Source organism: Cyprinus carpio, chromosome A23, assembly GCF_018340385.1.
Source record: "Cyprinus carpio isolate SPL01 chromosome A23, ASM1834038v1, whole genome shotgun sequence".
In the NCBI taxonomy this organism is placed as follows: domain Eukaryota; kingdom Metazoa; phylum Chordata; class Actinopteri; order Cypriniformes; family Cyprinidae; genus Cyprinus; species Cyprinus carpio.
Genome location: NC_056594.1, coordinates 17,281,562 through 17,306,658, shown reverse-complemented (window position 1 = coordinate 17,306,658; position 25,097 = coordinate 17,281,562). Strand labels below are relative to the sequence as shown.

Sequence of the window (25,097 nt, the reverse complement as noted above, 5' to 3'; positions counted from 1 at the left end):
AGCTAATAATTAATTAAATAATTAAAATGTACAATTAAAATAAATATTTTTAATATAACAACAATCAAAATAAAACGCTTACTAAAAAAAAGAAATATTTGTTTACTTGCATGTCATGTGACCATTAACCAACATGCAAATGTTTTTAATAAAAATAAAAATTATTAGTTTAAAAACTCAGGGGGAATCCCTGCATTACATGTAAATAAGAAATAACATGATTTATACATTTTAATTTTTTTTTAAAATCAAAAGCCTTTCTAGAGACATACTTTAGGGTTAAACAACCCACTGAGTGATAATTCAAATAACAATGAATGTGTTCATCAGTAGCTGATGGAATGTTAAAGTGTAGAGAAATTACTTTTAAAAGTTGAAATGAATGTAAATCCGGTCAAAAGCTGTGTGGCCTCTCAATGTGTGTGAATGTCCACAAACCTGAAAGACTTTGTGAATGTATACAAGTGGTAAGCTATTTTACAAAGCAATATTTAAACGATGAAATCATTAAATTATGAATTATTTATTGCTAATGTGTGATTAACATGTAATCATAAAATCAATAAAAAGGTACTTTTTTACCAATTTAAATTGATCCAACTCTGCAGTTAAGCTTAGCATATTCTTGTAGGAAAAAATCTGGTTATTGCTCCAATGGGATATTATGCTTCTGTGTGACTATTTACTGAAATAGTTCAATGGAAAACATGCTAGAAGAAAGTGTATCACAAAGTAAAAGATTTCATTCTAAAGTATTAGTCCACAATTCAGTAAGGGTTAAATTTTACAAATAACACCTGCATCGGTTTTTGTGTGTGTGTAACGCTGAAACTTGAACTCATCCTTGTTGGTGTTGGCAAGTTTCTCCCAACAGCTTTGGCAAGATATAACAAGATTTAGTGGCAGCAGAATTTACAATTGGTTTGCTGTATTGTGAAAAGATAGGGTTTAAATTCTTTGCCAATGATCAAATGCAAGAAAAATTATTTTATGTAAAAAAAAAATTGATGTTGTGTCTTTAACCAAATTTAAAAAAACATCATATATCAGTCAGACAAAATAGCCCTAGATATTTACAAAAGCAATGAAAGTTTATTTGTAAAACAACATGCTTTCATACAGTTTCCAAAAATATGTAACTATTAATGCATTAGCTTATACAGAGATGTGTTAATGCACTGCAAACTCACTGAGACACGCATGTGTTTTTAATTGTGTCTGAATTTCGATGCATTATAATAATATAAAGATTACACATTATACAAATATAAAGAGCTTTGTTCTTATAGTTATATTATTATTATAGTGTAAGACCATGCACTGATGTTTATAGATATTTTGTCACAATAAAATATAGTTTTTTCCCTTCATGTTATACAAAGTCAGATTATTGCAAAGCAATGCACTTGTGAGAAACTGGCATTATACAATACGTAATAAAGGTCATTAAAAATAACATTTCAAATCAGCTAATTTTAGAATTTAAAGTCATTCACAGCAATAAATCGAAAGTGTCCTTTTTCCATTTGCATTGGAAGTGCATGCAATTACTAGGAATATTCACTGTAACATGATGTTTAACATGCATGAATATAAGCAACAGGACAACAACAACAAAAAAAAGCCAAATTAAATACACATTTATATGAAGAAAATCATTCACAGCATTCGGTAACCTCAATATACTTCAGGATCCCTCTTATATCCTTTTCACAACAATTTAAAGTTGCCCAACATGCAATTAAGTTCAAATTAAATGGCGCTTTTCCACGCAAAACTCTACTGGGTGGTGTTCCTAAAAGGAGTCCTGTATGTTGCTATGTGGTTACTAGGATGTTCTGGGTACCTATATGATATTCCAGTCTGTAAATATGTCTTAGATTCCTCATTCATTCTACACTGATTTTGTACCTCCATTGACATTGTGTGATTTCTTTGTCCATTTTATGGACTGGCATTCAAATGTAAAGATGTAAATCAGGAAAGTTAGATAAGTAATAGCAGCTATGGAAGTCCTGGTGGAATCCGTCAGTAAAAATTAACCTACCTAAAGGACTGTTTCCAAATAACACACTTCCCTTTGTTTTGTCAGAATGGTGTGTGTCCATTTAATTGATACAGTTTTTGAAGTCCTTATGAAATGATTGGAATTCCTACATGTTCCTCTTCAGTCTGCTCTTCAGAGAACTGTGCTGTGACCTCCTGGATGGCCAGCTGTAGTGCAGCCCCAGCTGGGAGTTTACAATACCCACTTTCTGAAATGTTCTCCACCTGTAGGTTAACTCCAGGCTTCTGCAAAGCCACTCCGTGAAGATGGGAGAAGAGCAAGGGTAGGTCTTTAGTCAAGGTGTACCTTGAAGCGAGACCTAGTGCTGCTGGGATATCAGACTCTTGCGAGTACTCAAAAGTGGCCACCATGTATTTGGAGAGGTCTCGACCCAATGCTTTGGCATGGCACAGCTCCTCTCCGATCATGGAAACGATAGCCAAAGCAGTGTTCTCTAATGGTTCCTCATCCTCAGACTGCCTCTTCTGGTTCTGAAGGAGACCTTGTGAGCAGATGACCAACACAAAATCGCACTTATTCAATCTCCTGCAATACCACCCCATACTGCCCTCCTCCATAATACTCAAGGCCTCCCACAAGTCCAAATGCACCTGAACAGAAAAAGAAGAATTAACAATAAATGTAATTAAGAGATAAAGAGGCAAAATAACCTTGTATAGACATTATTTATTAATGAATTCCATTCATTACATTTTTAAATGTGTCAATTTTATTTATTTCCATCTTTATTTTTATCTGGGAAAAAAGACTGTCGAAGTGTAGTACCATAGTGTATCCCTCTCATAAATAACAATGGAAATCTTTTTAACTAAAATAAAATTAAATCTAAATTTATAAATAAAAAATAAATAAAACAAACAAAAATGAAAGCTAATTAATATAGCTTAATAATGAAAATTTCTAATATTATAATATATATATATATATATATTATATATATATATATATATATATATATATATATATATATATGTGTGTGTGTGTATATATGTATATATATATATATATATATATATATTACTTATATATAAGCTATGAATTAGATTTTATTCTTTTACAAAACAAAACAACAACAATAAAGAAACAATACTATAATATTTATTAATCCATCCATTCTCCAAACTGCTTAGCCTCTGTAGGGTCACAGGTATGCAGGAGCCGAAATACTATAATTATAATAATAATAATAATAATAAATATAACTACTAAATTGCAAAAAAAAAAAAAAATTAATAAATCCACTTTCTCCTTAAATATTCAAAATAATGCATGACATCACTTTTCTACAATGTGCAGCAGATACATATCTTTTAATACATAAAATGTCTAGTAATCTCAAACAAATGTAATTTAGGGTTTCATGATCTTATAATAAATATCAGTGTGTTTTGTCTGATTTAATCTTGATACACTTACTTGGGTAGCCATGTGCTTTTGCAAAAACACAGCTAGTTGCAGCACAACTTTGACGTGGGCAGGGCCATCATTACTTGAGTAGCAAATCAGGAGGCGAGGGGGACGGGTGGTTCTGTCCAGCAAAACACACTGTCCTTCATCCTGTTTTTTGTCATAGTACTGTTCAATGATCTCTGACAAACAGGAAAAAACAACCCAATTCCCCATTAGTGCAAAACAACATGGACATTTTAGTAGAAAACCATTGTTAACAGTTTTGTTGATGACCAGTTTGTCAAAGAAATACCATTATAAAACTCAAACCTGGTCTCATTTTGGTCTGGACTGTTTTCATTTTGAGTCGGTTCTTGTAGACAACGATGAAGGTGAGCACTGCAGTAGCAGCAAGCAGGATTCCCACAGACAAGAGCACCATTAGTGAAGAGCTCTCTGTGAAGTGTGAAGTCGGCAGTTCTGATCGTGAGAGAGAAAAATACCAAAGCGATTATGACACTGGGTTTTTCAGTGAAGTAACAGTTTCAGTGGGTGTTGTCACTTTAAAAGCTGCCTGGCATGTCGCTCCACATGTAGGTATTGCACTTGCTGAAAGCAGTGTATGTAAGACATTTTTTCCTCCTTGACACTGAACATGTCTTTATTGGTTTATGCTAAATGTGGCAGTTCAACATACCTTCAGAACTATGTTTTATTACAACAATGAATGTTTTCCTGACTGCATCCACAACATCAGCTGCAATCTGGAGGGAGGAAAAGGACAAAAACTACTCAACATGTAATAAGATCATAAACTGCTGTTGTAAAAAAAAAAAAAAAAGAGAGAGAGCAAAAACTGCACAGCTTATTTGCAGAGGGCACAGCGTTTTATGTCTGAATGTTTGTGACAGAATGAGAGATAAAATTACATAACTTTTGATTTAATAATAGAGCACACTAAAGCAACACACACCCTTTAAACTGCAAAATGAAGACTCACCTCGCAGGTGTAGTTTGTACCTGCTCGGAGATTCTGCAATCGGTACGTGTGATGTGTCTTATTGAGACTGAAATCCTAGGAGGACATCAACAAACATATTCTGATTTAACAGATAAGCATTTATTTTATTTTAATTATTTATTCAATTTACACTTCATTACAAATATTGCACAAATGTATTCATTGTTAACAAAAACTCACTGGTTTAATGCTTGTGTAATTTCGTAGGCCACCTCCGAAACATGATGAAAAATACTGCTGGACTTTGAAGTTCTCAGGTGCAAGGTTAAAGGTCACATAAACGTCCCGGTTCTCCTGGTGGACTTCAACGTATCTGGGATACCAGTCTAGAATGATTGAAAAAATATACATGAATGCACACATCTGATGCCTATGTGCCATGCACAACAAAAACCCAGAATACATGTGTAACTACGACACTCACCTTTCTTACACTTTTCAAGACCATTTTTTTCAGGACATGCTGAAAACACATAAGAAGTGTCTGACAGGTCTATTAGAACTCAAGGATTTGACAACTGATTTCCTAATCGTGCTGTGGCAGGTTGTCAATACTGTTAAAAGCTATAAAACTAATTACAGGGTTCGTTTGTTTGTTTTTTAACCAGAAAAACTCTTACTGCGTGTGAAAAACTGTTTCCTCTGATAGAACTGGTCCCACTGCTCAGGGATGGGCAGTGCCATGACAGTTACGACATACTCGCTATCCAAAGACAGATGTGTGAAGGGATCTGAGTGATACACCTATGGAAATATGGTAAAGGAAATGTTATATAATCTCATGACTTCAGACTTCAGGAATTGAACAGTAGGCACATGCAATTGAAAGCCATAAACAAACAAGAAAAAAAACAGGACTCACACTAAATAGCTAAACATTTAAAAGACATAGAATGTAGGATGTAGGGCTGTCTGTCCATTTAATGCATTCATTTAGTAGAATAAATTTTGGGAAAATAATTAACACATTTAAACCCCCCCCACCCCCCAAGCCCAGACCCGTATTTCAGTATTCAATTTCATAAAAATTATACCCATTTATTATCATTGCTGAATCAAAATATTTCATTATAAAGCTACTTTTTTTATAATGTCTATTCAATGCTTCTCTCATTTAACACAATAATTGCTTTATCTCAGCCAAAATACAGTACATTGTCTAGTTCATTAGAATACAATTTTAATCACTTGACAGCCCTAGTAAGATAAGGCCCTGTTTTTTCTAACAGTTTAGAAATTTTTAACAAGAACAATGGATGCAACATAGTTTTTTTTTTTTTTTACATACCCTCTGGGCATGTGCAGGGGTGAGCGATAGATTGGTACCCAGAAGAAAGAGCTGACATAAGACCTGAGATCCACCCAGAGCCTGAAGGGTCACTTGAAATCCACGTAAGAATGCAATACCTGTGTACATCAGTCAAATAATTCGATTAGAGTGTGTAAGGAAGAAAACAGGGTCGGCTTTGTTAGACTTGAGTGTTTTTATTAACTTCAAAAGAACAAAACTGTGTGCGTGTCCATAAACATCTGGAAGCAAAGGTTGTATATTGCTTTGTCTGAGCATCTTGGGTCACTCGATACAACCTATTTTTTAAAATAGCAAAATAAGGATAGGAAAGCAGCTGAGCCAGATGGAGAAGCTGTCTGTCCATATAACAGACTTGTTCAAATGCATTTTTCAACGTTTCGTCCTGGGGCCGTTCCAGGGGAAAATCATCACGCTCTGTGAGGATTAGCCTCTTGACAGCGCTCTGTTCCTCTGGCTCAGGTCCCGTTGGTCCCGGTTCAGCTTCTCCTAACTGTGCGACTGCCCCTCTTCCCCATTCTCCATTCTATCACGAACATCCACTCATAAATACCCCAATAAATGACTAAAAGCTGGCAAATTTGTCCCCAAGATTAGCTGATGTCTGAGGTGCGGGCTAACTGCAACCTCCACACTATGCTTTTGTCCTGAAATTGAATAGCAACCGACATTAAGAGATACTTCACCACATCCCCATGCACACACCGCACCTGAACCATGCAGCTCTTGCCCAATGCATTGGGCTGAATCATGCTTTGATGAATCAAGGTTTGGTTACATCCTGAATCCACCAAAGCCTGATAAGTACCCCCCTTAATTCTTAAGAGGTATTTGGTACAACCCAGCTTGATCAGGGGCAGCCTGCGGTGCGTCAGGAGCCCAGATCAGTGCCCCATCTCTATCACCAGGCACCGATCAAAAAAAGTGTCCTGGATTCCCACAATGCCAACAGGCTGGCCCAGACCTCCCTTGTGGCAGGAAGAGGGTCAAGGAATTGGCTCGCTGGTGCTGGCCGATTCCAACCCCCATGGGTGGGGCTCTCGGGGCCAGCTGTAGGTTCAGGAGCCAGACCATCCCTCCATCGGGAGTTGGGCTCGAGAAGGGAGATTCCCACGGAACCTAGGGGAAGGGACAGGTCTAGAGCAGTGGTTCTCAAACCTGTTCTGGAGTACCCCCAGCCCTGCAAATTTTGTATATCTCCCTCATCTATCACACCTGATTCTACTCATCAGCTCATTAGTCTAGACTGCAAGACCTGAAGTGGGTGTGTCAGATATAGGGAGACATACAAACTGTGCAGTGCTGGGGGTACTTCATGGAGAGGTTTGAGAACCACTGGTCTAGAGGAACAGAGAGATGAGGAAACAAAAAGGGAGCGGAGAGAGAGAGAGACCATTGGCAGGGATTCACCGACCCCGGGGCACCCCAACATCTGGTCCTCAGCCAGTTAAATGGACAGGTCCAGCATCATCGGGTGACGGAACTGGACCCACTGCATGGTTTTCTTTGGCAGTTGCACAATGAACTGCTTTTCACAATTACTGTATGTCTGTATTTGAGTTTCTGTAACTGATTTGCTTTGATTAATATAATGACAGAATTATAGATAAAACAATAGTCAGAAAGAGTGATAGATAGACAGACAATGATAGATAGAATGCTAGATAAATAAAACGATAGTGACAGACAGACAGACAGACAGACAGAGAGATAGATAGATAGACAGATAGATAGATAGATAGATAGATAGATAGATAGATAGATAGATAGATAGATAGATAGATAGATAGATAGATAGATAGATAGATAAACGGTCGCCGTGATTTTGCCAAGTAAGACATGTTCCTAGATCAACATCTTTTGATGATCCTGGATCAACATTATTGACCAAAAATACAGACTTAACCCAATCCCTACCCCTAAACAAGGATGTTGATCCAGGAACATGTTGTACTTGGTGAAATCACACTCACCATAGATCAACAGACAGATCAACAGACAGACAGACAGATAGAACAATAGATATGGATAGACAGATGAATGGATGGATGGATGGATGGATGGATGTGTTGTGTCTTCATTACCGTATAGGCTTGGATTCCATGACACAGTAATAGCATCATATGTTGGTTCTTCACTGGCTTCAAACTCAATCTGAATATTGCGTGGTGCGTGAACATAATGCTGGCAGACCTCTGGGGTTTCCTGACCTAGAAAAGAGTGACAAGGCCAAGGCACACAACCTGGCCAATGAGAGGAGTTACTACACAGTAATACTAACTGTGCTGGTGTCGTCTTAATGAGCTATTCATTTTACACATAGTGAAATCCCTTGTACTTTTCTATGGATTGGGAAAAAACCCTGTTGTGTAAATTACCATTAAAAGTTTAAATTACATTACATTTAACAAAACAACATTACTGGCAATATTGTAGAGTTGCTATATCTATAACCAGTGTTTGGTGTAACACATTACAAGTAACCCGAGTTACGTAATCCGATTACTTTTTTCAAGTAGCCTAATTAGTAAAGTAACGCATCACTTTTTAATTTACAAGAAAATATCTCAATAACTTTTTCAAATAAGTAATGCCAGTTGCTTTGTTTTCCCATTTATTGACAGATATGTTGAGAGATATCGGGAGGGTTTTTTTTTTTTAATATATATTCTTTATTGTCAACAAGTAGCATGTACAGTGCCATATCTCACTATATAAAAAGAACATTTCACAAGCCTCAACAAGAAGGAACAAGGAAAAAGAAAAGAAAAAAAAGAAGAGAGGGTACATAAGCATCAGTTTACAGACAACTTAATATTATACCTACATTTCCATAGGATATAACAATGCGATATTAATACACAAAAATACATAAATAAATAAATATTTATGTATTTATTATAAAATATTAAAGGATGAGCATATATTAATAGTTTTAATTGCTTTACTATTTTTAGATTTTGACATCACATCTAAATACATTTTAATTGCTTTTTCAAGCACCATAAAAAGAGGTTTGCCTTTTGTAAACTTGCATTTATGAATGCAGAGGTGTTGTGTGCGAGTTGGATTAAGATCTGAATACGCATTTACTTACCTCACTTGCACACAGCTTTTGTATTCCTCAAAATGAATAAAAATACAGTGAAATGAAAACTCAGTGAAATGAAACCTACAATAATTAAATGTTAATACAAATATCCTTTATATATTTAATCCGTTGCTGCTGAACATCGAGGATTAAATTCAACCACACTAATAAGCAAATTGATTTTAGATAAACCTAACATTTGTGTTTCAATTTTTTTTTTCAATTTTTATGCTGATGAGCGTTGAACTTTCTTTTCCTGCGTCCTATTCTTCATGCATCCAGAATAGAAGCACAGCTGAAAGGTTTGTTTGTGGTGCACTCTTTACTATACAGATGTGAATTTACATTTTCTTCAGCCTGGGGTTTATTCATTTCACTTTTGGTGTGTAGGGGCTTTCACATTTGCCAAAAATATAATTTTTTATTTTATAAAAACAAACAAGCAGGCCCAGCCCAGATGAGAAAAAGTAACGGAAAACTAAAGTAATAATAACTTTCCATAAAAAGTAACTAAGTAATGCAATTAGTTAATTTTTTAGGGGGTAAAGCAATATTGTAATACATTACTTTTATAAGTAACTTTTTGTAAATTTTGTATACTGTGTATATAATTTAAAGTTAGTACACCTTATGTAGATTAACAATGAGGTACATTGTTGAAAACCAGAAGTCTTGGAGATGTAGTCATAGTTAAAAACAGCCAAAAACATCAGGCAGAACATAAGACAGAGAATCATAATAATAATGAGCTTGTCTTGGAAAGCAGCTGAAAAGAACAATCATACATATGTATACAGATTATATCTTGGCTCAAGATAATCCAAATATAAAAGTGATTCCCAGAAATGCTGCAGCTGATTATACTGCGTACCAGCTTGTTTTGTTTAGTGAAATAATCGCAACAACTGGAGGTACAAATCCAACAAAGAGAGTAACGTTCCTACATCACACAACCTGTATATGACTGCTTGATTCTTTCCTAGACAACATGTGCTGTCACAAGCAATTCTAATTTAATGTAATAATACAAGTCATCCTTTTGGTATGTCAGCACTGATCACTGTGAAAGAAAATTTCAACACCTTTTCCAAATGTTTTCATTTAGTGATGCAATTGATGTAATTCTTCTAGGCACAAAATGCATGCAAAGTAAATTGATATCAGACTTCAACACACACACACACACACATCAGCAAGACTTCAACAATCATTTATTTCTGGTCTTAAATCTCAAAATTAAGCTCAAAAGACAACAATTGAATCAAATTCAATGTAAAGCTGTAAAACAAAGTTCACATTAGTGACAGTTTATCTACAACATTGTACATAGAAATGTTTTTACTGTTTGTTTTGAATAAAGGTCTATCACTCTTGCTCAGCAATCAAATGACTTATACAGTTCATTTCATCAACTCCTTAAACCTTTACAAAAACCACTGAGTTCCAGAGCTGGATTTGGTTGTGTCATTAGGTCTAGAGGTGCTAATAATGGGACATAATAATGACTTACTTCCAAAAGGGCTGAAGGAGGGAATGCTGGGAGATATCTGTACATCGTCTGCTGAGATTCTGCAGTATTCACATCTGGGATCTCCCTGAAAATACATTGCACACTTTAATATACATATATATATAAATATATATATATATATATATATATATATATATATATATATATATATATATATATATATATATATATATATATTTAAATATATTAATAATTAATATGATATATATTAATTAAAAATTATTAAATATCATATTATATGATATATAATACAAAAGGCCAGATTTCTTGCTTCGAACTTTTCACTTAAATTCTTATGCTGTTAATACAATTAGTAAATTAGCAATTTAAAAATAGAGTGGACTTTGCTGTATGTCTTTGTGCTTGAACAAGCAAATACTATGATTCATGCTATAATCATCAAACTAAATAAGGCTGAAAGACACTATAATAAATGCACACTCATGCACATGATCTTCATGATCTGAAGAAACCTGAAAAACCAGGTACAGAAGATGGTCTTAGAAATCTTCAGGAAGCGTGACAGTGAAACAAATGAGCAAAAGGAAAGCTGCAGACACAGATAAACATCATGAAATGAGTTCAAATGCTTTTAATATGGGAGAACTAAACATTATAAATACACACATTTTATATTTTGGGGTCTGAATCAAATTTACAAAATTACATTTACAAAAGTTATTTTATACACATATTAAAGGCAAGTGTCTACTTTAATGTTTTAAGTAACTTTTGTAAAAATAAAATGTCAAAAAATGGGTGAAATAATGTTCCATTTTCATTCAGTGTTTCAGATATATTATTGAAAAAATTAAACAGCATACTTATTCTGATATTCTAATGTATGAAAAACATGTAAAGGTGTATTCAATTTATTATTATGCTAAGTGTGATAAACATGTATATTTGTATTCTATTTATTATTTTGCTATTTTAATTTGTATAAGTGTCGTGTCTTGCCATAATTTTATGACAACATTTCCAAAACTTAATTTCCAGGTTTAAATTACATTTTTTATACCCACATATTCATCTGATTCTCATTGGGGAATTTTGAGCCCCAACTTTTATATATATATATATATATATATATTTTCTTGGTTATTTGTTTAATCATGACACATAGTGTGTGTACTACAATATTTATTTACATTTTTTTTTGTTTTTTTTGTATTTTCATTATATTGCCTTGAGAATCTAATCTGCTTTGCAGAACGTATAAAAACAGCACCACTTACCCGGCGGATGCATTCAAGCGTGCAGTTCTGAGGTCTGCAAGACATTTGTTCACCATGGGCACTGAGTGACAAGCTGACCAACAGAAGCAGAAGAAGTCTAAGCACGGGTGGCCACATCCCGCTCCCTTCTCGTGCCTGAAGAACCCTGAAAACTGTCTTCAATCCCCAGCACAGCTACGTCCTCGAAGCAGATAAGCTGTCTTAGGTCTCGTGAAGAACTAAAGATCAGTTGAGTACAAGCGGAAGGGGTGGAATGGGAGGAGGTAGGCAAAGGGTTGGGAATGAAAACAACAGCAGCTGAGGGTGTGGTGGCCTGGGGGAAAATATTAGAGCTGCAGAAGCTGTCAAAATACATCTGCCGTGCCACCAGGTATGCTTAACCGAACTTCCTGTCTGTTTTCAAAGCTGTTTTTTGGCTTTAAACTTAGCAGTGCAAATGGAATAATGCCCATAATAACTCACACCACCACCACATATTCCTGCAGAACTAACCAGCCAATGTCCAAAAACAACATTCTGCATCTGTGTGAATAATATTAGTGTTCCCTGAACTGCGATTCCATGAAACGCACCATGAAAGATTGATAGTCTATGGTTTGACATGGCTGCACAACCTCACATTTAAATTTCAACAGTGGTGGTTTTATTCCAGGAAACTACAAATCCTTCAATATGCGAACAACAACAATCTTCAAAAAGTGCTGGTAGTAGCAATGGAGCACTTATGAAATGATTCAACAGGAAAGGTACATAAATGAGGAATTTATTTTTGAATAAGATACAAGAAATAATCGAAACAGTCAGGACTCTATTTACAATCAAGGAGAAATGTCAGGTTAGTTCTGTGCAAGATCTGACTACGAGCATATGACAGAATGTTCACAATTGGCATGGTTTAGGCCTCATCTTCATACAATGAAAACGTGGGTCCAAACAGTTATAGATACTCAAAAGTGCTATGCAAGATGAAGCATTTTGCTGCCTGGTAGCAATAAAACCAACAATACAGCAAGATGGTTCAGGAACTCGTGTAGATTTAGCATCTCACCGAATCTGAAAAGCAATGCAAAATTTGTGTTAACATACTATGAATCCAACCAAAACATTTTTTTAACCCCAGTAGACCCATAACATTTCCATGATTTATTTGTACTCTGCCGACATCTTGTTTTCATCAATCAAAAACCTTTTTAGCTAGTGCTGGAAGACATAGGTTTTCGGTTTTGGTTAGGACCATGTCAGATCATGTCACGATTACACATGCCACATTCACACAGCTTCTTTCATATGGTTTTGCTACTGAACATAAAGCTGCAGGCAACTTTGGAGACTTGTATTCAATCCAGAAAAGTACAATGGCAATTTCAGTGTCAAGACAGCTCAGGTCTTTAATGCAAATGCAAAGAAAAAACAAAGACAATGACTGGCCTGCAAATACTCACAGTGTATTTGTCCCATTTCTTTTCGGGATCGTATGGCTCCCATCGGCTGGCAGGGAAGATGTGTTTGTTTTTCTCATACCAGCTCCTCAGCACCACTTTTCCGGCATGAGACTACATAAATGAAGAGACACAAAGACTTCTGAATTTAGCCGAGGATATATATAATGTGGCTGGCTTCTATGCAACGCCAAGAAACACTGTGTTTACAAGTTCCCAGGTAGAAACAATGAGGAGAAACATGTCGCTGATTGTGCAAGGCTTGTGGCATCAATTGCTTGAAAGACTATGAGTTGTTCAAGACAATTAATAATGTAAAAACAATATCCTGGAGCACACATGCACATGCTTGCTACAAGAACTCTATCCAATTTCACTTTCATCTGTCCCAAAAAAAAAACATGTAGGTCTCTTCCTTTCAAATTTGAGTGGTTCTTGGCCAAAATGTGGATCAGACATTATGCTGATAGTCAGCCTTACCTCATCTTTCTCAACTGTGGCATCGTTCACAAGCCGAATGTCATCATGCACATCAAAATTGAAAAGAGGCCCTGAGGAGAAAGAGGAAAGCCTCAATTCAGTGCCATAAACAGAGATACAACACAGAAAACAGCAGGCTAAAGTTAAATTAAATTAAATTTAATAGCTATTATCCTAAAAATATCAGACTCATGTGTGAAATAAAACAAGCCACATGGGAGCCTGTCAAACTTAATGTGGTGGATAAAGTAGGAACTTACCACTTTTGCCTCTTGCTTTTGTGACAATGAAATCATAGAAACTGTGATGCTGCAAGAAAAGCGGGTTTTTAGTCCCTGAAAGATGTGTTTTGACAGGGCAAATGAACTATAATCTGTGATTTACTACCGCCATTCTTTGTATTTAGGGAAACGCTTACTAAAATGCCCTTAAAACGTTGTAAAGCAGTTTACGTTGTAAAATGTGTAGATGTGCTTGTCACAAATTCTGACATTTATGTGATGTAAAGGCTTTGTGAACTATAAACAATGACACATCTTGCAATGATTTATTCTTACATAAGAGAAGGTTTAGAAGAATAAACATTTACACAAGCACTTACGTTAAAAGCATTAGTTTTGTTGTGGAAACTTTACTCACATGTGGAATTATCAAATCCTCTTTAATGTACATTAGATGCTCCACGCCTGCTGATCTGAAAAACAGACTTTGATATTAACTCATAGTTTAAAAATAAAAGCACAAAAACATGCAACATAAGAAGTCTTCTTTGCTCACAGAGCTGTCTGGGTTTTGTCTATAGCATTTTCAATCAACACCAGTTACATGACACTAACAGCACACTTGAAAATTAAATATGACATGCTTTCTGTATGCACTTGTAATTCAAGGAAACCAAATTAGACTGAGCATACATTCAATATTTACTCACTGTGAGTTGCACTGCATTTTAACTGAAGCCTGACTCTAATGCATTTACACAAACTAACAAATTTATGTAAACCTTCATAAATGTAAAATAAATAATATTCTGATTAGCCTGAATTTGTCTCTTTTTTTTTTCAACATTTTATTAACACAGAATCCATGCCTAAAATCTGAGCTTACCTATACTATTCTTAAGTTCTTTCAAGCAATTTTAAACAGCTGAAAGATTTTAAGAAACTGTCAACTATAGCTGGACTAATTCTTGTGTACTTAAAAGTGTTTTAACCGCAGGAAGCAAGGAATGTGTTTACCTCAGCTCACTGAAGTCTTTTCTCAAAACTTCCAGGGCCCTCTGGAGAAACTGCTGAATTGTGTTGCCTTTCTTCATCTACACAGACACACAAACAAATGTATATTAAATTGAATGGAGCACAATTTTACAATACAGAACATGCATTAGAACATGTTTGTCCAATTTTCACATGCAACATAGTAGCAACAATGTATCCAATTTTGGGTTACATGTAGTTTTCTTAAGTTAGAAAATTGGATAACCTGCATATACCTTGACAGTTTTGCGATGTCCTGAGCCATCCCAGTAGCTGAAAGTGATTTCAATTTCTTCACCTAAAAAGAGCCAAAGAACAGGTTTGCAATATTCTGCTTTTGGCTGCGGTTGCGTGAGGATTTATGACTAGACAAGTCAAAAATGAGAAATAAGTCTATAAATTTAACCGCGCCTTTGGCCAGGTTCAGAAATATTAAACAAAAGATAATTTCCATAACGGCACTTTGTGATCTTCATATCTTACTTTTGATCTTCTCTTGTTTTCTTTCCCACTCCTGCCTGAGTTCTTCTCTTAATCGATTTTCTTCTTCCTGAAACATTTTATGCACAGTTACATACACAAAACATCTTATTCATAAGCTTTTAGATATGTTTTCCCAAAATCAACTGTATTTTTTAAATGCTTATAGTTACTAAATGCAACTTTCACCAATTTTTAGGAGTTCACGAGTATACAGTCATGGACTACAAGCAATAAAACTTTAAAACTAAAGACTCTTAAAATGTTTAAAGAAAAAAAACTCTATTGACAGCATCAGTAACATGGTCCGATTACAAAATAATTTCCAAAAAATTTTTAGGCAGTTGATAGCATATCAAAAAGCTAATATATGCTTATATATATATATATATATATATATATACATATATATATACATATATATATACATATATATAATATATAGTATATAATATATATATATATATATATATATATATATATATATATATATATATATATATATATATATATATATATAATATATATATATAGCTACATATATATATATATACATATACATATATATATATCTATATATATATATATATATATATATATATATATATATATACATATACATATACATCTATTACACACAGGACAATATACAACTCCAAAATATAGTATTTTTTTTATATATATGTATTATATGTTATACATCTTATGTATATATTAAACACACAACATACACACAACTCCAAATAGTTTTTTATATCTGGGTTATATATTGTATATATTTATATATATATATATATACACAATATATATATATATCATATATATATATAGTACAGGTCAAAAGTTTGGAAACATTACTATTTTTAATGTTTTTTGAAAGAAGTCTCTTCTGCTCATCAAGCCTGCATTTATTAGATCAAAAATACAGAAAAAACTGTAATATTGTAAAATATTATTACAACTTAAAATAATAGCATTTTCTATTTGAATATACTTTCAAAAAAAAAAATTTATTCCTGTGATGCAAAGCTGAATTTTCAGCATCATTACTCCAGCCTTCAGTGTCACATGAAACATCCCAGTCTATCACATGATCATTTAGAAATCATTCTAATATTCTGATTTATTATGAGTGTTGGAAACAGTTCTGCTGTCTAATATATTTGATGAATAAAAGGTTAAAAGAACTGCATTTATTCAAAATAAAATAAAAATTCTAATAATAATATATTCTAATATATAGTTTCTTTACTATCACTTTTTATCAATTTAACACATCCTTGCTGAATAAAAGTATTGACTTTTATTTAAAAAAAAAAGAAAGAAAATAAAATACTGACCCCAAATTACTGACCAGTAGTGTATATTGTTATTACTAAATATTTCTATTTTTAAAACGTAGCTTCTTTTTTTTTTTTTTTTTTACTTTTTATTCATCAAAGTATCCTAAAAAGTATCACATGTTTTTCTGAAAAAATATTAAGCAGCAGAACTGTTTCCAACCTTGATAATGAATCATCATATTAGAATGATTTCTAAAGGATCATGTGATAATGATCCTAAAAATTCAGCTTTGCATCACAGAAATAAATGATCATTTATAGTATAATAAATTTAAAAACAATTATTTTAAATTGTAATAATATATCACAATATTACAGTTTTTTTCTGTATTTTTGATCTAATAAATGCAGGCTTGATGAGCAGAAGAAACTTCTTTCAAAAAACATTAAAAATAGTAATGTTTCCAAACTTTTGACCTGTACTGTATATATATATAATTTCTATTATATATAAATATAAATATTTCATATATAAACAAAACATTTTTTTAATATATACATGCATGTGTGTGTATTTATATATACATGATAAATATTGACAGTATACACGTTATGTAAACAAAACTTTCATTTTGAACTGTGATTAAACATTTGACAGGACTAATCATTACTGGCAAGATCATCAAATCACTTATTTTTAAATATTCAGTGTGTGTTTAACTTTTGAAAACAATCCAAAGCTCTTTGATAAGCTCTTCATCAGACCCCCTGACATGTATTTGACATACATAGGTCTTATACCCACAGTACAAATGCAAACAAAAGCTTTGTGACAAAGTACAGGCCAGATCTAAGGATCTTGAGATTCACCACACCTAACTGGAAACTGCCTGGAAATAAGCCAAAGAACGCAAACAATCAATCAATCAATCACATCAGCAAAACCATAATTCTTGTGTGGCAGTTGACATTGGTATGCAGCTTTATCATAAAGGCGAGACACACCAAGCCAACTTCAAAGAACTAGCGGTGTTGTCGCCTTGCGTCGGACCAAAAAGCTAAAGCTCAGAGACTGATGTCTCAATGTCTGATCACACCTGAGCAACTTCTCTCCAAATACCAAATACTGCATACTTTTATTTGATGTACAGCCCAGAGGAGGCTCATGTTAAACCAACAGTCTTGTATAAATGCATTCAGATCCATAAAAAGATGTACAGCTGCAACAACTAATCGATAAAGTCGATAATGAAAATAATCAACAACGAATGTCATTATCGATTAGTCGCGTCTGCCGTGACTACAGCAGTGAATAATACATTCCTATGGACAAAATGCATATAAAAACAGCGGATGAAACAGAGTGAGCTGCTGCAGGAAAGATGCGCAATAATATTAATTTTGCTGATATATCTGTTTATTGGATGTTAAATTTTAAAGTATTTTATGATAGTAACAGTAATGGAATAACAGAGAGTGATTGTAATGTAAGACTTTTTTTACATTTACAGATTAAAGAAATGACTGTGTTCAGAGTGCATGTGTGTGTTTCTGCAGAACATTCCTCTTATCTGTTAACACTGAGTTTGAGTTTTTCTTTGCTATCTTCATCATTATTTTTTCCATTTTTATATAGGGAATTAAACTGTCCTTTGTCCATTTGTCGGTTTAAACTGTCCATTTAAACTGTGCTTTATAATTCTTTTACACAATGTATAGCATAGAGGTATATTCACCATGCAGTATGTTTTCATAGCATTCAGCTGGCACGTTTGTTTGAAGAACAGCACTGGGCAGGATGTGGAATAGTGTGTTTTGTCTATAAATAAAAAAGAGGCCTTTTTAAATAGAATAAGTAATAATAATCGGCCAACTAATCGATTATCAAAATAATCGTTAGTTGTAGCCCTAAAAAGAGGTCTTTGGGACAGTCACTCCACACATGGAAAGCAAATGCAATTATTTAATGCAGTTTATTTATTTTTGCATCCCTAATCTGTTTACTGAATATAAACTAGGTATACATGTGCTATTCTGATACTTGGGGATTTTAACTTCCATATTGATGACTCTTCATGTACTGTAGCATCTGAGTTCTTAACACTCACTGAATCATTTCATTTTAAACAGTGTGTTTCTGGTCCTACACATATAAGAGGCCATACTCTGGACCTTGTTTTTTCTTTAGGCCTGAACATTGACCAATTGAGTGTTATGGACTTAAATGTGTCAGACCACAGTTGCATATTTTTCAACCTGTCTTCTAATGTTGAATGTCTTCCCTGTAATCCAGCATTGCAAAGACCTATTATTAGTCAAACTACATCTGAGAAATTTTCTGAGTCATTTGACCCTAGTTCTTTTATGGATTGTAGTGATGCTGAATCTTTTCTTCAGTCCTTTAACATTCATTGTCTGTCTGTTTTAAATAATGTTGCTCCCCTGAAAAGTAAAAGCACATTCCCTAAGAATCCTTGCCCTTGGGTGAATGAAGAAATAATGTCTTTTAGGAGAAAGTGCCGTAAAGTTGAACGTTTGTGGAAATCCACAAGTCTGGAAGTACATAGACTGCATTTGAAGGAGCTTATCACATTGCTTAATGTAATGATAAAACAGGCTAGGTCGACCTATTTTGCTAATCTTGTAACTTTGAACAAGAAAAATCCTAAAGTCCTGTTTGACACTATTTCTAAGATTGTCTCTCCTCTCACTCCCCAAGTACCTGTGCACTCAAAGTCTGATTGTAATAGGTTTTTACATGCTTTTGTAAACAAGGTGCAAGATATTAGAGCTACTATAAACCCATCTCTTGAGACTATATCCTATGGTTCTGCTTCCTCATACTCTTGGGACTCTTTTTCACCGGTCACTTGTGAGGATATTAAGGGTTTATTGAGTAAAGTGAAACCATCCTCAAGCCCGCTTGATGTATTGCCGACTGCATTGCTACTAAATGTGTTTGATTTAGTCGGACCGTATGTTGTTAAACTGATTAATCTTTCCCTTTTAACTGGTTCTGTGCCTAGCCATTTTAAACAAGCAGTTGTCAGCCCCATACTGAAGAAACCTAATGTGGATTCTTCTGAACCAACTAACTACAGGCCTATATCTAAACTGCCTTTTTTATCTAAAATTCTAGAGAGAGTGGTGGCGGGGCAGCTGACTTCATATCTTGATGGGAAAGATTTGTTTGATAAATTTCAGTCAGGTTTTCGCAAATGTCATTCAACTGAGATTGCGCTTCTTAAAGTATCAAATGACATTTTGATGGCTGCTGACTCTGGACAGTACACTGTATTGATTTTACTTGACCTATCATCTGCATTTGATACATTGGACCATACAGTATTGATACATCGGTTATGCAGTGAAATGGGGTTCTCTGGGTCTGTTTTAAAATGGTTCACCTCTTACTTGAGTGATAGATCATTTTGTGAGTCTATGAATAACATTCTGTCAGAAATGACCCCTCTGTCATATGGAGTCCCTCAGGGATCAGTTTTGGGTCCTATTTTGTTTTTATTGTATATTAGCCCTCTTGGTGAAATTATCCGAAATTTTAATAATGTGTCATCACTTTTATGCTGATGACAATCAGTTGTTCTGCTCATTCAAAGAGCCAGAGTTAGGTAAATTAAATGATTTATTGGAATGCCTGTCATGCATTAAGACTTGGTTATACAACAATTATTTACAACTGAATATAAAAAAGACTGAAACTTTGATCATTGCTCCAGAACAAAAAATACCTCAAATTACACAACACCTCTGTTCCTTGGACTCATCCGTCCAGTTGAGCCTAAGAAATCTGGGTGTTTTGTTCGACCAATCGTTGTCTCTGGATGGTCATTCTAGAAAGTGGGTCAGAAACGTTTTTTATCATTTGAGAAATATTTCTAAATTGAGAAAAATATTGCCCAAAGCTACCATGGAGATGATTATTCATACTTTTATTTCTTCAAGGTTAGATTACTGTAATTCTCTTTTTACTTGTTTTAACAATGTTTTAACAACATATATCGCAGACATGCTTACCCCTTATTCTTCTTTCCGTACTCTTCGTTCCTCAGGTCAAAATCTCCTGATTGTCCCTAAAACCCACCTTAAAACTCGGGGAGACCGCTCCTTTCAAGCAGTTGCTCCCAAACTGTGGAATGCCTTGCCACTGTCTCTGTGTGTGGTCGATTCTGTTGATTCTTTTAAAAAACAGCTAAAGACACTTCTATTCAGTCAAGCTTTCAGTTGACTGAGCTATTATGTTTTATGTTTTGTATGATGTTTCTTATTTTTAAGTTTGTTAATTTGCTATATGTAAAGCACTTTGTGATTTTATCTGTGATAGGTGCTATATAAATAAAAGTTTACTTTAAAAAGTTTTACTTTACTAACAGAGCCTCAAGAGCAGGATATTTACCTCTCTGTCCCTGTCTGGGAGGAAACTGGTGTCCACATCTGGGTTCTTCCCTAGTTTTTTCTTCTTTACAGGTATGCCTGTTAAACACAAGGGTACAAGATTCAAAATGTTATTGGTGTAAAAACATTAAATACATTAAAGAAAAAAATTATAATTACTTCATAACTGTGCTGTTACTGCCATAACTAATAAAAGCACTTTTACATATTGGCTGCACAACTTTAAAATACTGGTTAGGAATTAAGAAACTAAGATTCATTAGCAGTACTAAATATACAGACCTTTTCGCAATTTTTGTGCGGGTTTTAGGGTAAACTAAGCAGAATGCATTTAAACATGGTATGGGACCATGGAACTCTGCACTTGTTGATAGCTCACGAAAACATTTGTTAGAAAGAGTGACAGTTTTCTGTTCAACTTCCGTGTAAAACAGCAAAGTAAAATGTCATACATATCTCCTCCTCAGGTTCCTCAGGTTCCTCTTCCTCCTCTTCTTCCTCTCCTTCATCTGGACTGAAGGATAAACTGGCAATCTTCCTTTTCTGCTCTTCCTTTCTTTTCTTCTCCTTCTGTTTCTCCAGCTTCCTACAAGAATAGACCAAACATGAAGTTTTAAGATCAAACCTTACACAGATTTGAAAGGAAAACAGAAACAAAGAAAAGCAGGATGTATTCAACAGTATTCAGCCGTCTTAATCAAACAAGGCGGTTAAAAAATTACTTAATCTGACCTCTAAATTTATCTGGGGAGGGCTAAGGGCAAAGCTCTACAGCTTATAAAGACCAATGGGGATTGGGTTTTGGGTTTTCCCAGTCTCTAGTACCAATTGAGACACAGCTGAAGGAAAACACATAGACACACTGGCTGAACATAGAGAAAAGTCTCTGTCAAGAGCCCCAGGCTTCACTCCCTTTTGTTGATGCCCGCAGTGACAATATTGCAACAGGTAATTGGACTCCAAAAATATGGAATAAAGTACGGTCACCATTGAAATAGAAGTTCAATAAATAAATTTTTACCTGCTAGATTTGCCACGTTTAAAAAAAAAAAAAAAAAAACTACAACTATGATCTTAACTTTATACATCAATTAATTAGCAAAGACCATTTTAGCAAAAAGTAAAGTTTAAATGATTGAAAAAGGCTTACAGCTGTAGCTCTTTTGACTGCTCCTTCTTGGCAAGCTGTTTCTCTCGTTCTTTGACCAGAGCTTCCTGCTTCGCTTTCATGTCATTCAGAGTCACCAGACCTGACGAGAACAACATCCTTCACTCATACAGTGATTTAAAATAGAATTAATTTGGATATTTTTTCACACAGTCATCTCAAGGACAAAAAGTGAGAATTCGCCTTACAAATTAAGCCTTTTGGCTTAAATAAAATAATTCCAAAGGAGGTTGTGCATTATGGCTAGGGTTGCCAAATTCAGATGGGATGTGTAGTAAAATTTTGCAGTGTTATGACAATCTAATGATAGTCAAACATCAGCTCTAGTCATAGCAACAGTGTCAAACCTTTTCTATAAAACCCACTACAGAGGCATGTCAGATCCGTAATAAGTCACAGCAATTCTAATATTGACTTACCAACAGTGCTGGACTTGAGCTCTTGCTCCACGGCGTCATAATGAGCTGAGAACTTTTTATCGATGTTGGACTTCACCATGTTGTCCTGGAAAGGAAAAGGTTAAGGTCAGTTAGGCCGGACGCTATACATAAAGTGAAAGCTGTTTAGAGCGACTTGGGCTGCATATGAAGATTGTTGTAATGATACTTTATAACCGCACTCAAATCATCAACAATCATTACGTAAACTTTACAGACCAGTAGTTGACATACAGTAGCTCCAAAACAGTATATAATGTTTTATCATTGCTTGTAAAAAAAAAACTATTATCAAATTAATTATTATTTAGTGCTGTCAAACGATTAATCATTATATAGAAATACTCAAACATACATGTATATATTTAAAAATATTTACATACAGTACAGACCAAAAGTTTGGAAACATTACTATTTTTAATGTTTTTGAAAGAAGTCTCTTCTGCTCATCAAGCCTGCATTTATTTGATCAAAAATACAGAAAAAACAGTAATATTGTGATATATTATTACAATTTAAAATAATTGTTTTAAAAACTTTTATTATACTTTAAATTATCATTTATTTCTGTGATGCAAAGCTGAATTTTTAGGATCATTATCCCATGATCCTTTAGAAATCATTCTAATATGATGATTCATTATCAAAGTTGGAAACAGTTCTGCTGCTTAATATTTTTTCAGAACATGTGATACTTTTTTAGGATACTCTGATGAATAAAAAGTAAAAAAAAAAAAAGTAAAAAAAAAAGAAGCTATGTTTTTAAAATATAAATATTTTGTAATAACAATATACACTACTGGTCAGTAATTTGGGGTCAGTATTTTTTTTTCTTTCTTTTTTTTTAAATAAAATCAATACTTTTTATTCAGCAAGGATGTGTTAAATTGATAAAAAAGTGGGATAGTAAAGAAAATATATTATTAGAATATATATTATAAGAATTTTTTTTATTTTTATTTTGAATAAATGCAGTTCTTTTTAACCTTTTATTCATCAAATATATTAGACAGCAGAACTGTTTCCAACACTCAAAATAAATCAGAATATTAGAATGATTTCTAAATGATCATGTGATAGACTGCATGTTACATGTGACACTGAAGGCTGGAGTAATGATGCTGAAAATTCAGCCTTGCATCACAGGAATAAATTTTTTTTTTAAGTATATTCAAATAGAAAACTATTATTTTAAGTTGTAATAATATTTCACAATATTACTGTTTTTTTCTGTATTTTTGATCAAATAAATGCAGGCTTGATGAGCAGAAGAGACTTCTTTCAAAAACATTAAAAATAGTAATGTTTCCAAACTTTTGGTCTGTACTGTATATATTTATATTCATATAAAATTTATATGATATGTAAATATAAATATTTTATATATCAACAAAACATATTTTCTTAAGTATATACATGCATGTGTGTGTGTTTATATATACACATAATAAATATAAACAAAATAAATAAAAACTTTTATTTTGGGTGCAGTTAATCGCGATTGATCATTTGACAGCCCTAGAATTGTTTACAAATATTATGGTATATCATATATTGCTATCATAAATTACTTAAGGGTAAACTACTCGGGGCCACCATATATACATACAAAAACATATCTGTGAACACATATGACTACAATTTTACAAGCATATGATTTTACTGTAGTAAATTAATTAACAAGCACATTTTGTGCACAATCTGTGAATATTTATTCTGGTGTTGACGTATCTTCTTTATTTACTTTTTCAAAATGTGGTTTAAACAAGAATCCATAATTACATTCATCATGGAAACGAGGAGCCAGTCATGTTTTTACCTATGGCTACATTAATACAGAAACTACAATAATGAAGTTAGCACAACGTGCCACCAGATCATGAAATTCTCATCTGACTTTATGCTGTCTAGAATGGGCAAGAGAAATAATAATCATATTCTGAGTTACACTACACTATGCGATATAATGGAAAATTTTACATGACATTAGACTCATGAGGGAACCCTGCGACTATTTATATCAGGAATGTAGTCTGAACGGGTTGGATAAGCAGTGTGTTTGTATGTTGTGCTTGTGTTTGTTACTCAGGCTCACTTGCCTCTGCTATCTTCTGTTTGAGCTGCTCGAGCTGCTCTCGCTCTCTTTCTCTCTTCTTCATGAGCTGCATCGCTCTCCCCGCTTCACTCGCCGCTCCCTTATACTGCGCCATTGCAGCTCTTTTACAAGATATTTAGAAAGAAAAAAAAAACACTAAAAATATGCGAAATAACTACTGAATACAGTCAATAAACAAAGAGAAACTTCTCGACTGAAACAGGCGGATGGGGTAATTTTACAGCAGTTCTGCCTCCGGTTGATGAGCGACATAACTGCATTTCAAAATAAAAGTCTTCTTAGTTGCTTGCCTGAAACATTAACTGATAATAAAATACATTATCAATTAGTTGTATTATTATTAGTAGTAGAAGTAGTAGTAGTAGAATTGCTACTGTT

General features: G+C 33.9%; 2 protein-coding genes across 2 annotated transcripts; both read right to left on the bottom strand.

The window, feature by feature from the left end:
• Window positions 1-1,070: 1,070 nt before the first annotated feature.
• LOC109048123 (interleukin-17 receptor D-like) lies at window positions 1,071-12,268 on the bottom strand. The gene is made up of 12 exons (XM_042713499.1): window positions 11,648-12,268; window positions 10,389-10,473; window positions 7,872-8,030; window positions 5,767-5,885; window positions 5,099-5,222; window positions 4,903-4,941; window positions 4,659-4,804; window positions 4,458-4,532; window positions 4,155-4,221; window positions 3,788-3,937; window positions 3,485-3,657; window positions 1,071-2,658 (listed from the first exon to the last, which is right to left on the bottom strand). The coding sequence occupies exons 1-12, from the start codon at window positions 11,762-11,764 to the stop codon at window positions 2,134-2,136; spliced, it is 1,779 nt and encodes a 592-aa protein (XP_042569433.1). The 5' UTR covers window positions 11,765-12,268; the 3' UTR covers window positions 1,071-2,133.
• Window positions 12,269-12,394: 126 nt separating this feature from the next.
• On the bottom strand, window positions 12,395-24,958 carry LOC109048122 (protein FAM50A). The gene is made up of 13 exons (XM_042713501.1): window positions 24,703-24,958; window positions 22,586-22,670; window positions 22,149-22,248; window positions 21,451-21,584; window positions 21,000-21,076; window positions 15,306-15,372; window positions 15,059-15,120; window positions 14,805-14,881; window positions 14,206-14,260; window positions 13,827-13,875; window positions 13,567-13,637; window positions 13,090-13,200; window positions 12,395-12,700 (listed from the first exon to the last, which is right to left on the bottom strand). The coding sequence occupies exons 1-13, from the start codon at window positions 24,811-24,813 to the stop codon at window positions 12,692-12,694; spliced, it is 1,008 nt and encodes a 335-aa protein (XP_042569435.1). The 5' UTR covers window positions 24,814-24,958; the 3' UTR covers window positions 12,395-12,691.
• Between the last annotated feature and the right edge of the window lie 139 nt (window positions 24,959-25,097).